This window comes from Centropristis striata, chromosome 16, assembly GCF_030273125.1.
Source record: "Centropristis striata isolate RG_2023a ecotype Rhode Island chromosome 16, C.striata_1.0, whole genome shotgun sequence".
Taxonomy (NCBI): Eukaryota; Metazoa; Chordata; class Actinopteri; order Perciformes; family Serranidae; genus Centropristis; species Centropristis striata.
Window position 1 is genome coordinate 17,095,259 of NC_081532.1, and position 13,949 is coordinate 17,109,207.

The window sequence follows — 13,949 nt, forward strand, 5'->3', positions numbered from 1 at the left end:
TGGGCAGGGGATGGTCCTTAGAACAACAACAACTGTAAAACAAAACAAAAGAAGAAAAAAAAAAGCGAAAAAACTTTTCCTGCCAGTTCCTTATAGTCAAATCTGGACAATCTATGTGGAGGCTGTATAGAAATGAGTTGTCATAAATCCACTCCCATAGATAATGCCTGTAAATCATGCAAATACCCCTTTGAAGATGACATTTACGTCATTAAAGCGATTATGTTTTATACTTTTAGAAAATGATCTGTCATTACTTTGTAACCACCCTCAAGTGTTAGATAAATGTCCCACCCACCTACTCCCGTTCTCCTTGAGGAGGACATTTCCCCCCCATTAAGCATATAAAGCAGTAAGTAAGACTTCTAATTACTGGTATTATAACAAATATGAACCATGCCTTAAAAAAAAAAAAAAAAGCCAACAGGTCCTCCAGTTAATATGACCACAAAGGTTGTTGATTCCTACAGGAGCATTTCCTTAATTAGCACCTCAACCGTTGGCAGGAGATCAACATCCTCATCCTCATACCTAAATGTAAAGGCCCCTATTTTAAACATGTGGGCAACATTGTGCAACAGTCGTAGTCTGGTTAGGTTTAGGTGAAAAATTAAGTAGGAGGACTCAGAGTTTCAATCCCTTAAGATAAGCACTCCATTTGATAGGGATTTTAAGGTTGGGCTGAAAGTTCACTAGCAGAGGATGCTATTTGGGACACATCAGTTGTGCACCTCAGCGTCATCCAGTTTTTTTGGCCTTTTATTCACATTACACCTCCTGCTGAGGCAGGCCCACCGCAGGGTGATCAAACCTTGGTGCATGTCCCCCAGCTGAACCCTTTTGATCCGTATCCATTGACTGCTTTGTTCGGCAGCCTCAACTATTTCTTTGATTTCTCTCATGCTGGCCCGCCCTTTGATTCCTAGCACCCTTAGTAGCTTTGTTGTGGAACTGGCTACAAATCCTCTGCATCGCACATCCATTGGATGCAACTTTACCTTCCAGCCTTGGTTTTCTGCTTCTGCTGCGAGGTTTGCATATCACAGGTTCCTAGTTCTTCCGCTCATGTGCCTCATCCACAGTATTCTTCCAAGTTACTGTTATTCCGGTGATTAAAACACACTGGCTTTTACCAACCTGAGACCAGACCTAAAGATTGACAATTTCTTGGCAAAAGGCACGTTTCTGGCCAATATTAACAGCCTACTTTAATATTTAAAAAACAACAGAATAAAAAATAAGAAAAAAGGTCTGTGTACTCACATTTGCTGTGGTTCACACAGGGGGCAACCTCCGGGTCTGAGCAGTGAGGCAAACCAGGAAGTGCCTTAAGCTGCATTCTACCAAAAATTCTAACAGGGGGCGCTGACAGCGGTTGCACAAGCATTTTGGTCCATCAGTCTCAATACAAAATGAGAAAACTTCTCACTTGATTTATTACCTCAGAATTTTTTTTACCACAACGCTATGGTCTCAATTGCTAGTAAAAAATCTTCTACAAGACAATATGATGTTAATTGTGTAATTAATGGCTGCATTAAGAAGAAAATAGAAGATAAAGAATCACATGATTTGGGGCATGGCTACCTTTGATTGACAGGTGGCTAACAAGGCGAGCTGTCATCAGGAGAAAAGAAAAGTAATGCGTATCCATGATACTTTGTACAACGTAATAGTCGTGAACTTGTTTGTTGTTGTCCGTGTTTTCATCTGGTTTAGTCTCATACTTTTGACCCTTTCACATTGTATTTTCACTTAATGAACATTTTGTTCAATTAAAAATGTCTTGTTCAGCATTTGGTTGTACTCATAGACACTCCAAGGAGTCAGCTGTTATTATTTGTTATTGAGGTGGAGGAGCCCTGACACTGAATACCGCCGCGGCATCATCAGGCCGGAGAGGGTTAGCACACAGCTAGCAGTAGCTTGTGATCGGTGACCAGGAATGGAGAAGCAGCAATAACTCCAGGACTGCACAGGGGACAACCCACAGCATGCCTTTGTCTGTCATGTCGTCATTGTATTCCTTGATGGGAGGTAGGCACGCACCATTTGTGAGCCGTTGACCTACTGCCACCCAGTGTGATGCCCTGATGATCTGCTCCATTGCCATAAATGCCAGTGGAGAGGTGGTGCACCTTGCCTTTTTACCCACTTCCAGGTGCTTCCAAGTGGAAAACTGGAGGCCCTGGAAGTAAGCTTTAAAGAATTTGATGATGGTCTCTGGAACCTGGAAGAAGTTGAAGGCAGTCCAGAGCATTTAATGAGGTACTGATCCTCGCACTCCTGCCTTCTGCACTGTTGTATCCACCAATTTGTTATTTATAATGTAGGCGGTAAATCTTTGGGCTAGACGATACTGAAGAATATTTTGCCTTCTATGTTCAAGAGGCTGATTTGCGGAACTGGTTGATGGATGTTGAATTGGCTTCTTTACATTACACTGACATTATTATATTATTATATACAGAGACATCCTAAATTCACAACAGCACTTGGTTTCACAAGAGACACCAACAATGTACCCTGGGTGAAAGTCATGTCTTTGTTCGTGCCAGCCCTCCACCTCGACATCCTCCCTCTGCGGTTTTGTCACTCTATATACTACATCACCCGACTTTCGGTGCCCCAAAAGAATTTGTGATGTCCAAATGAAGCTTCACAAACCATTAATTGCACCACTGTTACCCCACTAGATGGCACTCTTGGTTCAAAGAGAAAGGCTCAAGAAATGGCATTTCAGAAAATAAATAAAATGGTTTATTAAGCTTCATTTGGCCATCACTACATAAATGCATATGTGGGTTGTGACAAGTTGCTTGTACAGCTGACCTATGGGCTAGTTTTATAATCCATATGATTATTTCAAAAGATAGTTAGGATTTGCTTCAGTAATAACAAATTTGTTTAAAATAAATAAATAAATAATATTATATACTATTATATATGACTAACCAGATTAATCCAGGTTGAAAGTATATTTTTTTATTGCTACATGGCAAACAAGGTACCAGTAGGTGCAGTAGATTCTCAGAAAACCAACAAGACCCAGCATTCATGATATGCACGCTCTTAAGGCTGTGCAATTGGGCAATTACTTGAAAGGGGTGTGAAAGGTGTGTCTGCCTTTTTTGTTTCTAGGATTTAGCAATCCTGTGAATCACTAAACTAATATTGAGTTGTATGACCACAGTTTTTTATAACTGCTTCATATCTGTGTGGCATGGAGTCAACCAACTTGTGGCACCTTTCAGCTGTTATTCCACTCCAAGATTCTTTAACAACATTCCACAATTCATTTACATTTCTTGGTTTTGCTTCAGAAACAGCATTTTTGATGTCACCCCACAAGTTCTCAATTGGATTAAGGTCCGGGGATTGGGCTGGCCACTCCATAACATCAATGTTGTTGGTTTGGAACCAAGATTTTGCTGGTTTACTTAACTGAAATTTATTTTAACTGAAATTTATTTATTAATGGATAGCCCCTTGAGATGAACCATCTCGTTTTCAAGGGGGTCCAACATAAAACACATAACTTAACACAACAACACAATCACATACAGCATGCACAAGGCTCTCAACCACCAACCAACCCACACATCATTCCCGCAAACCCACAGCACCCATACAAAATAAACAAGAATACATACATACACATGATGTAGTACAAATCATAATGATAATAGCATTAATAACAATAAAAACACTTGTGTGTTTGGGGTCATTGTCTTGTTGAAACACCCACTTCAAGGGCACATCCTCTTCAGCATAAGGCAACATGAAATGCATGTTCAACAAGTGTTGGCTTCAGCCTTAAATAGAGGCCATCTGATTCACACCTGTTTTTTCACAAAATTGATGACCTCACTGATGGAATGCCACACTGCTATTTTTTTTAACACACCCCTTTCAACTAATTGCCCAATTGCACAACCTTAGGAGCGTTGACAATTAAAAAATGGCCTTTAAAAATGATTTCCCAATTTATTATGCTCAATGTATGATTTTATTGAAGTTTGTTGGAACCTGTATGAATTGCAAGTCAGAACACAAAAAACCTTAAATGTTTTTAACTTCACACCGTTGCAACATGTAAAACAACAAAAGGTTATTCATATAAGTTCCCATACTCAGTTGCCAGTTTATTAGGTACACCAATCTGAAAGGGGTCAGAGAGAAGACAAAACTAAAGGTGCTTCAAAACAGCTTTGTTTTTCATGTTTTAATGACTACTTATATTATCAACATGGGTGACACTTTACATATTAATAATTTGCAGATATGTTGCAAATAGTGCATTTTCTATGATCAAATGCATGGCAATTAGTCAAAACAGAGAACACATCCAGTGCTAAGTATTGTTGAAGACAAAGTAGTAAAAGAAGTGAAACAAGACTGTAAAATATTAACAATCCAAGTTATGACACTTACTATGATTAGAATTCTTAGAAAATCATTTGCTTCAAAAGGCACTATATCAGAAAATAATCATCTCTGATGCGTGGTAGCTTGCACTCAACCATTGAAATGATTGCCTCTATTAATGGCACACTGGAGGGCTTTCAACAAAAAAGCTGCCAGTAATAGTGATAACCATCATTCCCAGATCACTCTATAGTAAACAAAATATTCTGAACAGCTCCTTTTCAATGAAACAATATAAACTTTGTACAAAATATCAGGACCCTTTTGCCATCATGGACCAATGTGGTTTAAGATTTTAGATTGTTTAGGGAACATTGTGTACTTTTCATTGACAGAGCACCCAGGACAATTGGATTACATCTGATTCTTGGTTAACAAGTACCAATCATTTAAAAAGTACTAATTTATATTAAAGCAACTACAAGGTGTTATAAAACAGTCTAATTTTGATAGTGGTGCCTCAACATGACCTACCGAAGCAAACAAGGCCATCAGTGAGAAGATTGGCTATTTTAATATACAACGTAGTTATTCATATTGTCTGTCGCTGGATTTCAATTTCCTGCAAAACCAGACAAAACGGAAAAGCCTTTGTTTAGATTTTCCCAGGCAAAGTATCTTTGAGTCACACGTTAGTCACTTAAAATGAAGCAGTAGGAGATTTTCCTTTAGAGAATCTATTTTTGATGTGATATCACTGCAGTTAGTTTAAGGTTATGGCACTTTACACTACATAAATTAGCCTAGCCATAACCTTATCCTGACAGATAAGCACGGTTTCATTTCAGCCTGCATGCACTTTTTTTTCAGCTGAACATTGTTGAAACAAAGCAGCAAATATTGGTAGTAAGAAGAAGTTATCAGACTGCACCTCATGCAGTCCTCACTGCACCTTTCTTAAGAATATCCCGAAATTGAAAACTAGACACGCAGTCAATGAAAGAACTTCCAAATTTTATGGTCCAGCTTTAAAAAAAATTGTATTGTCTACAGAATGTGCCAAAATCAACACAAAAATAAAAGTCCCTTGTAGTTGCTTTAATACATCAGGATATGAGCTCTTGGAATTTTACAAAGTTCTCTTTTTTATGTTAAAATATGCTCTGAATGCCTGCTTTTTGTATCATTTGATGACTTTCCTGTGTGCAAACTCAAAAATACATAATGACATCCTATTTCTGTAGAAGTAACATTCTATTCCAACTTATCTCATCGCTAATGGGCAACCATTTGTAATTGATTTACTATTTCTAAAGTAATGAAACTTAATAACACAAACATCTCCCACCTTCAGTAACAGATAAACAGTAATATGGAGGAGAAAAAAAAGAACCACCTTAGAGCCCAGACAGACATGTCAACTTTCTGTGGAATGAAGTGAATTTTTATGTCAACATTCAAAAAAGTCACATCTAGCAGAACAGTGTATATCATTGAGCACCACTGTGTGTGGTGCAGAGCAGCTTCAATGACTAATTCTTACTGTACATGCATTAATATGATGAACGAGTGGTTACACAATACTTGTCAGTGTGCACACATGCAAGTGGGAATGTATGCATGTGGGATCTTTTGTTACAGCTGCCTTCATTTAGGAGTGTCGTCTCAAAGCTCAATAGCACAATGTAAAAACTAATCAAAGTTCAAAAGCCAAGTATGTAGTTCAAAGAAAAGCTATCTAAAGTGCAGCAGCACACCCATTAATAGCTGAAATCAGGCAATTTAGCACAGACAACCATCCCTTGTCACACACTGATTGAAGATATTCATCACTTTTGCGTCACAGCACAAAGATAGCACTTTGTTTTACAAGGCATTCAACGTTATCAGACACAGAGCAGTGAGGTTATTTCTAATAAGCACCCAAGAGATGGGGTAGAAATCAAGAATATTACAACCAGCAGTGATATCAAAACTAGTCTTTCAAGTTTAGATGTTGCCCTGTCCTGCTAGAAGATATAAGTATATAATTATAATTTTAATTTTTTTGCATTTCCTGACTGAAGACTATAAACTGTATAAAAGAAGTGAATGTCTTACAGGTGAATAGAGAGATTGTATTAGTCATTGTAGTCAACGAGAAAATGACGCTATTTCTCACTTGACTCATTACTTTATTTTCCAAAGAAGTTTATGGTCTCAATTGCTAGTTTAAAGTCTTCCTAATTACAGCATAATGGTCAACTGGTGAATTATGGTCCCTCTTAGAATAAAATAGATAATAAAGCGGGGTATGCTTTAGGGTGTGGCTACCTTTTGACAAGTCCGCAACCGATTCATCAGGACAGAAGCACAGCAATCTATACCACTGCGTACATTTAAATAGCTGTGAATGTGTTTTTTACTGTTGTCCATGTTTTTTGTCTTTTCTTGGTGTATTTTCAGTTTTTTTCAGCCAATTTGGCTAACCAGAGTCCCTACTTAATGGCTCCTTGTGGTGGTGCTCAAATGAGCTGTATCCTTCCTTTAAACGTTTTAATCTAAATATGGTGATATGTCGTAGATTATAGTCTTGCATTGTATCCAGTATTGCAGAATCGCTAAATAGCGATAGCATTGTTATGGTTATAATAATATGATATCATGAATTTTGTTTTAAGCCTGTTTTTGCTAGCCAAAATTAGCATCCTAATTTATATCACAGTTAACATGAATTACAGATGGCTACAGCCTTTGGTCAGATCCACCCCGCAATCCCCTCTAGCTCCACCCTCTCATTCAAATATAGTCAGTTATGGCACCAAAAAACCAAGATGGCAATGCTTCAAAGCTTCAAAAGTCCACAATCCAGTGAGTGATGTCATGGTAGCTACATCCACTTCTTTTATACAGTTTAAACTAGAACTCTGATACCAATAAACTGGACTGTGTGTTGGGCAGATATTGGTCTTTGAATAAAAAATTAAGACTCATTTGAATGTTTAACTTGATGTTTGAGGTCATCTGTAACACATATAACTGTACAATACAGAAGAGAGTTGGCAAAATAAAAAGAACAACAACATACAATCACACTGAAGGATTCCAGTGAAGGATACATGTAACAGCTGTGGGAATGAGGCCGGCCAAATCCATGTGTAACGCACAATGAGGGTTTATAGACATTTCCATTCTTTTTCAATAGCAGTGACTTCATTCAAGTCTGAATACAGACTAATTTACTCAACTACTGCTGCTTTTCAAAGAACCTATTATTTTATTAGTCAGTAAAAAATGCTACTTAACCACTGACACATGATGGATACCCTCTATTGTATCCATTTAAACAGATTTTTGTACCTAAAACAATTAAATTGTTTGTTGTAAATCCTGCTGTTTTGAATAGCAGGATTTAAGTAATTTAGTTGATTTTCTTTCATATTTTTAAATGTCGATGGAAAATGCTAAATACTAGAATCAGTTGTAATGTCAATGAAACAAGATTATGTTAATTGATAAATCAATAAATGAACAAAACTACCTGTCAATTTGTGAGTGTTTCCCTTCTTGCATTTGGAATGGATGCAGCTATGCTCGGTGATTTTAGGGGTTTGCATTTGTTGTGTGTGTAGGCAATTTACTCTCTTACACTACAGTAACATGGCTAATGACATGCACACTAGTACTTTGGATTCATCTCCATTTTGGCACTGTTGCACTGACCCAGAGCTGGTGTTGGTTGAGGCAAATACATTTTTAAACCCGTAGATGATGACTTTTTGTTTTCATAGCTTTTATGATTGCTAATCATGCTAGACCTGAATAGTTGATTATTTGCTTTGTTTTAAATTTAGACAAGGTGACTGACACCACTCCTGTGTCTGTATGGTGAATATGAAGCTTGAGGCTGGCATAAAAACTGAAAACAGGGCACAAAAAACTAAATGTAGAAATGACTTTTTATAGTTTTATGAGGAGTTATAGGCTGGAACTTTTCTCTTTGTAGCTTCATATTTATCATATTTGGTACTGAATCGATTGAGATTGGCCTATCAAAGGCATATTGGTATCAATATGCACGATTATTATGCACAAAAACTTTTTCCCACAACATATATTGCAGAAACCAATGCTTGGGGTGATTTATTTATTCAAATGGTCTGTTTATTCTTTATTTTCTCAGTTTCATTTCTAGACTTGTTTGACAATGTACTGTAATACATTGTATGTATAATGTTAAATATTCTTTGATGAAGTTATCCCATTAAGATAAATCATACATTTGAGTACATTTGTATTGACATATCACTATATCAGTAATTTTTGCCCTCTAAAATGGTTATCAGATGCAAAATATCCTATTACAGTGTCTATAAAGAAAGAAAAGAAGCAACCATGTATAAAAGTTTCCTTACAATAAGTCATTGATCAGGGTAGTTTTCTGCTGTTTAACATCTTCTGATATTTGGCAAATTTTTGCGCCATGCTACATCAGCACCACTGTTTTTGGAAGTGCCGTGCTCAGCTCTGATGTTCTGTATTTGTATCCTGTCTAGACGAACCAAGGATGGAATGACAACAATGTAATTTTGACTAAAAATGTCATTTGGTTGAAATATTGTTTCTTGAAGTCAGGTCTAAGGTCAAGGAGCAGAGCCTTTTAGAACATTTTCTGATTTCTTTTTAAATAATAAGACAAGTCTGTGTTAATATCCAAAACAATCTTTGAAAAAACTAAAAGCTTGCCATCAAAAACAAATCTGAAAGGAATGCCAGGTGGACGTTGTGGTTTTTAACGTCAGAACATAACACACTATGATATTAAAAACTGTGTCATGGCAGAAAGTCTCGACCTGGATCATGAAATATATAATCATTAAAAACCATTTCACTTTGTACTTGCTAACAATCTCACCGACAGGAATCAATCACATGGTCCTGTGCAAACATTGCAACATTCAGTGCTATCTGCTTTTGGCCTATGGCAATAAATCACTAATCTGAATGCTGCTGGATGAAAAGGACAAGGCTTTGACTGCTGTTTAGAAAGATATAAAACTTGACCCCAATAAAGTTAATTTTAGATGTAAATCATGAAAAAAAAATCCAAACGGCTCACAATTTGAGAGACATTTGGAAAGTTGCCATTTGTCCACTTCACATACACGAGGCTTAACAGGACGAATGCTACAAGCGCTGCAGACAGACAGACACACACACAAGACTAAAATTCTTAGACACAGAGTGATAAAAAGTAATAAAAAGTACACAGGAAATAGCAGGAGTGCTGTTTTTCAGTTTGTGCACCACAAGTTCTGCATTTATATGTAAGGCAAAGTAGAATTAGACAATAGTTTTAAGTGTTTTCCTTTTGTTGGGGGGTCGGGGCGGGGAACATTATGGCAAGCTACTGACAAGGGGCACCTGTGCACGTCTCGGTCCTTGTGGAAGACTTGTGATCCATCTTGACCCGTTCTGGATTTTCTGGGGCTGTTCTGGTTCACGCCACTTGAGGAGAGGAGTGGTTCATCAGTCGTCAATGTCCTCATACACGTTATCATCAGAGGGCCGCGCCGAAGACGGCTGTACTCTGTGTCGGGAATACTTGAGCTGAAGAAGGTCTCCTACCTCACCGATGACACTCAGCGCCTGTGGACACATTTATACAATCAAAAACCTGTCACCGTGAAGGCCAATATGTGGCTCAAGGAAATTTAAAGCTGCACCAAGAAACACTTTTATGGACAAACACACCTGTCTTGTAAGATTAAATCACAAACTTGGGCCTCAACAGAAACCACCTCTGACTTTAATGCTGCCAGTGAATCTTTCCCTATTTTTCATTTCTATTACTTGGATCCCAGGTGAAGTCACCAGTAGGACATCTTGTTAGGGTGCAGATGAATTCATACAGATATGTCATAGCAGACCGTGTTCATTCTGGCTAAAACTCTTCACTCCCAAAACCAAAAAAATCCATTTCAAGCACTCATATGCACTAAATGCAATGTAACATATCACTGAAGGTAACATGTGGCAGAGTGTCCTGACTTGATTGTGGTGTTTTTAGACAGGTAACGTATTTTATGTCATGCACAGTTGTTTCTGAAACAATATTGATGACTAAATAAAGCTGCATTCATTTATATTTAGGCCACTTGGGGGCAGCACAACTAGCTGTGAACAAAGTTGCCTGCTGAGATGTAGTGCAACATTATTATTCATTTGGAATTGTGCTTCTGTTCAATATTCACTCTCCTTTTGGCTCTTCAGCTGCTAAATGCTCCACTATGCACACTGATCTCTAGGGGCTTAGTTTTCAAAAACAGATCAGATTTTGGTTGTGGAATTGTTCTGGTTTACATTTGTAGTCCAAGCAGTATTGACTATTGATGTCTGAATAAAGCTTAATTAACCTTTAGTTGTATTTGTCGGCCTCACTTAATGGTCCTCTAGGTTCAAGGAATGATAGTTCAGTCTGCTTTCAAATGTTGAACAGAGAGGGCTTAGAAAATAAAGAAAATGGTTTGTTAAGTTTCATGAAGCTTAATTTGGCCATCACTTGTATCGACCAATTACATTTGAGTGGGATTAGGTTGCATGCAGTTAAACTGTCTGTGTGGCTATTGTCTGATGATGATTTAACTTTTTATTAGCTTAGCAAACTTACTACTACTACAAGTGAAAATCTGTCTTTTCTGCCTTGAATCTCTGATTTAAGAAGTTTCCTGATTAACAGAAAGCTTTACTTGTTGGAAAGTTAATTGCTAATTACGGCTAACTGTAGTTGCAGGGATTGCTCAGAGCACTTGGGCATGTTTGGTCTTTCCCCCACCAGCACAGGAGGTTTGGACCGGTGGGAAGAGATGTGAAACCATAAGAGGCTATTAACAGAGGAAAATGAGAAGAGTGAAGTGAGTGACCGAGAAAGAGAAAGTAAAGCTTGGGGAAGTAAAAGGCTGCAGACAGACACCAAGCTGGCTTTCTTGCTGTTGGACTAGAAAGTAACATTAGCTGCCTTGCTATGTCTCGTGTTGCTGCAGTTGATTGATGTTTGGCTGTTAGCAAAGTTGTAAAAACCAATATAATCATACCATAGGGACTGACTTCCTTTTAATACAGTCAGTGAAAAGAAAGGTCTTCAGAAGGACAAAAGTAAAAGAATTTAGCTCTATGTGTACATTTGTGGGTGTGTTTGAACGCAAAGGCAAAACTGCGAAAGCTCACCAGCAGATAAAAGAGACACACAAATCGACATGACACATCAAAGTGCGAGAGAATGAAACAGAGACGAAGGCTAACAAAGAGAGATTTAACATCATGACAGATAAAAGCACTACAACACTACAATACTCCCACTCCCTGTCTTTACTTTATTTCGTTTTTATATTATTTTTTTAAAAGGCAAGAAGCGGAATAGCATGGCTTCCTGGAGACAGCATGCATCTGAGACAAGTGAGTCACAAGGACAACCCAAGTAGACCGCAGAGGGTTCAGCCACTGTGTGAAATTATCTATCATTATGTTAAAATGAGAGACAGGCTGAAGTTTAAGACAGTGACAGGAAGAGGACGAGCAGGTAGGTCTGCAGTAAGCTTAGTGTTGTAGGTAAAGAGCCCTCGCTGAGTGGAGTGGGCGTCTTTTTGATGTGTTGCCAAGAGCGATCAAAGTTGAACAGACTGCGCTGACGTATAGCAACACAGTGAGGAAATAAGAGGGTCAGATCAGCGGTCTTAACTCTAAACATGGGAATATAATGTGAATACACTGCATTAACCTGCAGGGTGATGCAGCTGACACAGACACACAGCTGGAAGGGAAGTTGTGTGTGTAAAGTGACTCAGAGACATCTCAAAAAGAAGATATCTTGGGGTCATTACAGATCACACATCTGTTTTTCGAGCTACAGAGTTTTCCCGCCCGTGAGACTCCCTTTAATGTCATCGTGATCTCTTGGACTAGTTTCACACAACTTGAAGGTCATTACACAAAGTTGGAAAAGGAGAGCTGATATTGAATAAAAATAGCTACTATCAGTTTGTACCATGGCCTGCCAATGGTGGAATATTGGCATTTACACTCTTTTTTCCTTATGGGCTAAACCAGCTATTCTCAACCTCAACCTGGGGTCGGGACCCCAATTGGGGTCGCGAGATGATTTCTGGGGGTCGCCAAATCATTTTGGAAGTCAGCTCTGACACATGAACACTTTAACACAGTGGAGACAATGTGTTTTAGTCTTTTTGGTCACATAATGTCTTTTTTTGGTCATTTTGTGTCTTTTTAGGTCATTTTGTGTCTTTTTTTTATCATTTTGTGGTCAATTTGTGTCTTTTTTGGTCATTTTGTTTCCTTATTTTGGTCATTTTTTTAGTCATTTTGTGTCTTTTTTTGGTCATTTTGTTTCTTTTTTTGGGTCATTTTGTGTCTTTTTTGGTCATTTTGTGTCTTTTTTTTGGTCATTTTGTGGTCAATTTGTGTCTTTTTTGGTCATTTTGTTTACTTATTTTGGTCATTTTGTTTCTTTTTTGGGTGATCTGAACTGTGCGTGTGAGATTGTGTTCAGTGAGCGGGGGTCACGGACAACATGCATGTTAAATTGGGGGTCCTGACTAGGGATGGGTACCGAATTCGGTACTTTTATAGGTACCGACCGAATTCCGTCGGTACTACCGAGTACCGATTCATGTAAAATCAAACGGTACCATGTTTCGGTACCTAAACGGCGTTAACTTTAAACTGATCATTGATTTCAACCCGTTTTCATTTGACGTCTTTGATTAACAAGCGTGCTGACGATCGCACTATTTTTTAAAATGTATTTACCTCCTCGTCTGGTCCTGTCTGCTCACCGCGGCCGCTAACTGCTGCCCTCTTCCACCGCGGAGCAGAGACCAACAGCCGGCTCTAGGTCTTCTAGCCGCTAGCTACTATCTCTCCAATGTCTCTACCCGGGCTTGGCCTTCGTCTGCCTCCAGATTAGACCTTCCTTACTCCGTTTGCTCTCTCCATTCATCCGTAGACTTTTCATTAGCAGCTAGAAGCTAGCTGCTGCATCTCTGGTCCTCCGCTAATACTCCGCTCTTCAACTCAGGAATATTACCTGCCACTTAACTCCAAACTGCCTCGCTGAAATGAAATCCCTCGGACTCCTGCGTCATCCTCGATATGTGCACAGAGCAGCCCGACTCAACTTTGTTTATTCCAACCACGCCATGCCCACAATACTGTCTGACCGGTGCTGCGCCGCACAGCTACGACGTCATCACAACAAATCACACGTGCACTTGCAACTTTTTTTTTTTCTCCTCCGTGCTTTGCCACCTGAGAGCGCTCCTCTGCATTCTTTGATAACACTGCAACCTTCATGTTACAAAATGTACGTTCACTCAACAATAAAGCACTGCTCATCCTGGATTTTATATTGTTTTGATATATTTTTTAAAGTTTATATTTTGAGAAATAAATATGTTACGCAAAAGTACCGAAAATTGGTACCGTTGAGTACCGGTACCGATTCCCAGGTACCGGGTATCGGTACCGTATCGATTCAAATGTGAAAGGTACCCATCCCTAGTCCTGACTCAAAAAGGTTGAGAACT

The 13,949-nt window shown here is 38.6% G+C and overlaps 1 protein-coding gene across 1 annotated transcript in view; it reads right to left on the minus strand.

Annotated features, from left to right (window-relative positions):
- Positions 1–5,776: 5,776 nt before the first annotated feature.
- Positions 5,777–13,949, minus strand: part of LOC131988056 (serine palmitoyltransferase 2-like) — a 36,275-nt gene continuing 28,102 nt past the window's right edge. The window contains exon 12 of the mRNA XM_059353061.1: positions 5,777–9,996. Within this exon, the coding sequence (XP_059209044.1) occupies positions 9,877–9,996 (120 nt within the window). The 3' untranslated portion in view covers positions 5,777–9,876. The remainder of the gene's footprint in view (positions 9,997–13,949) is intronic.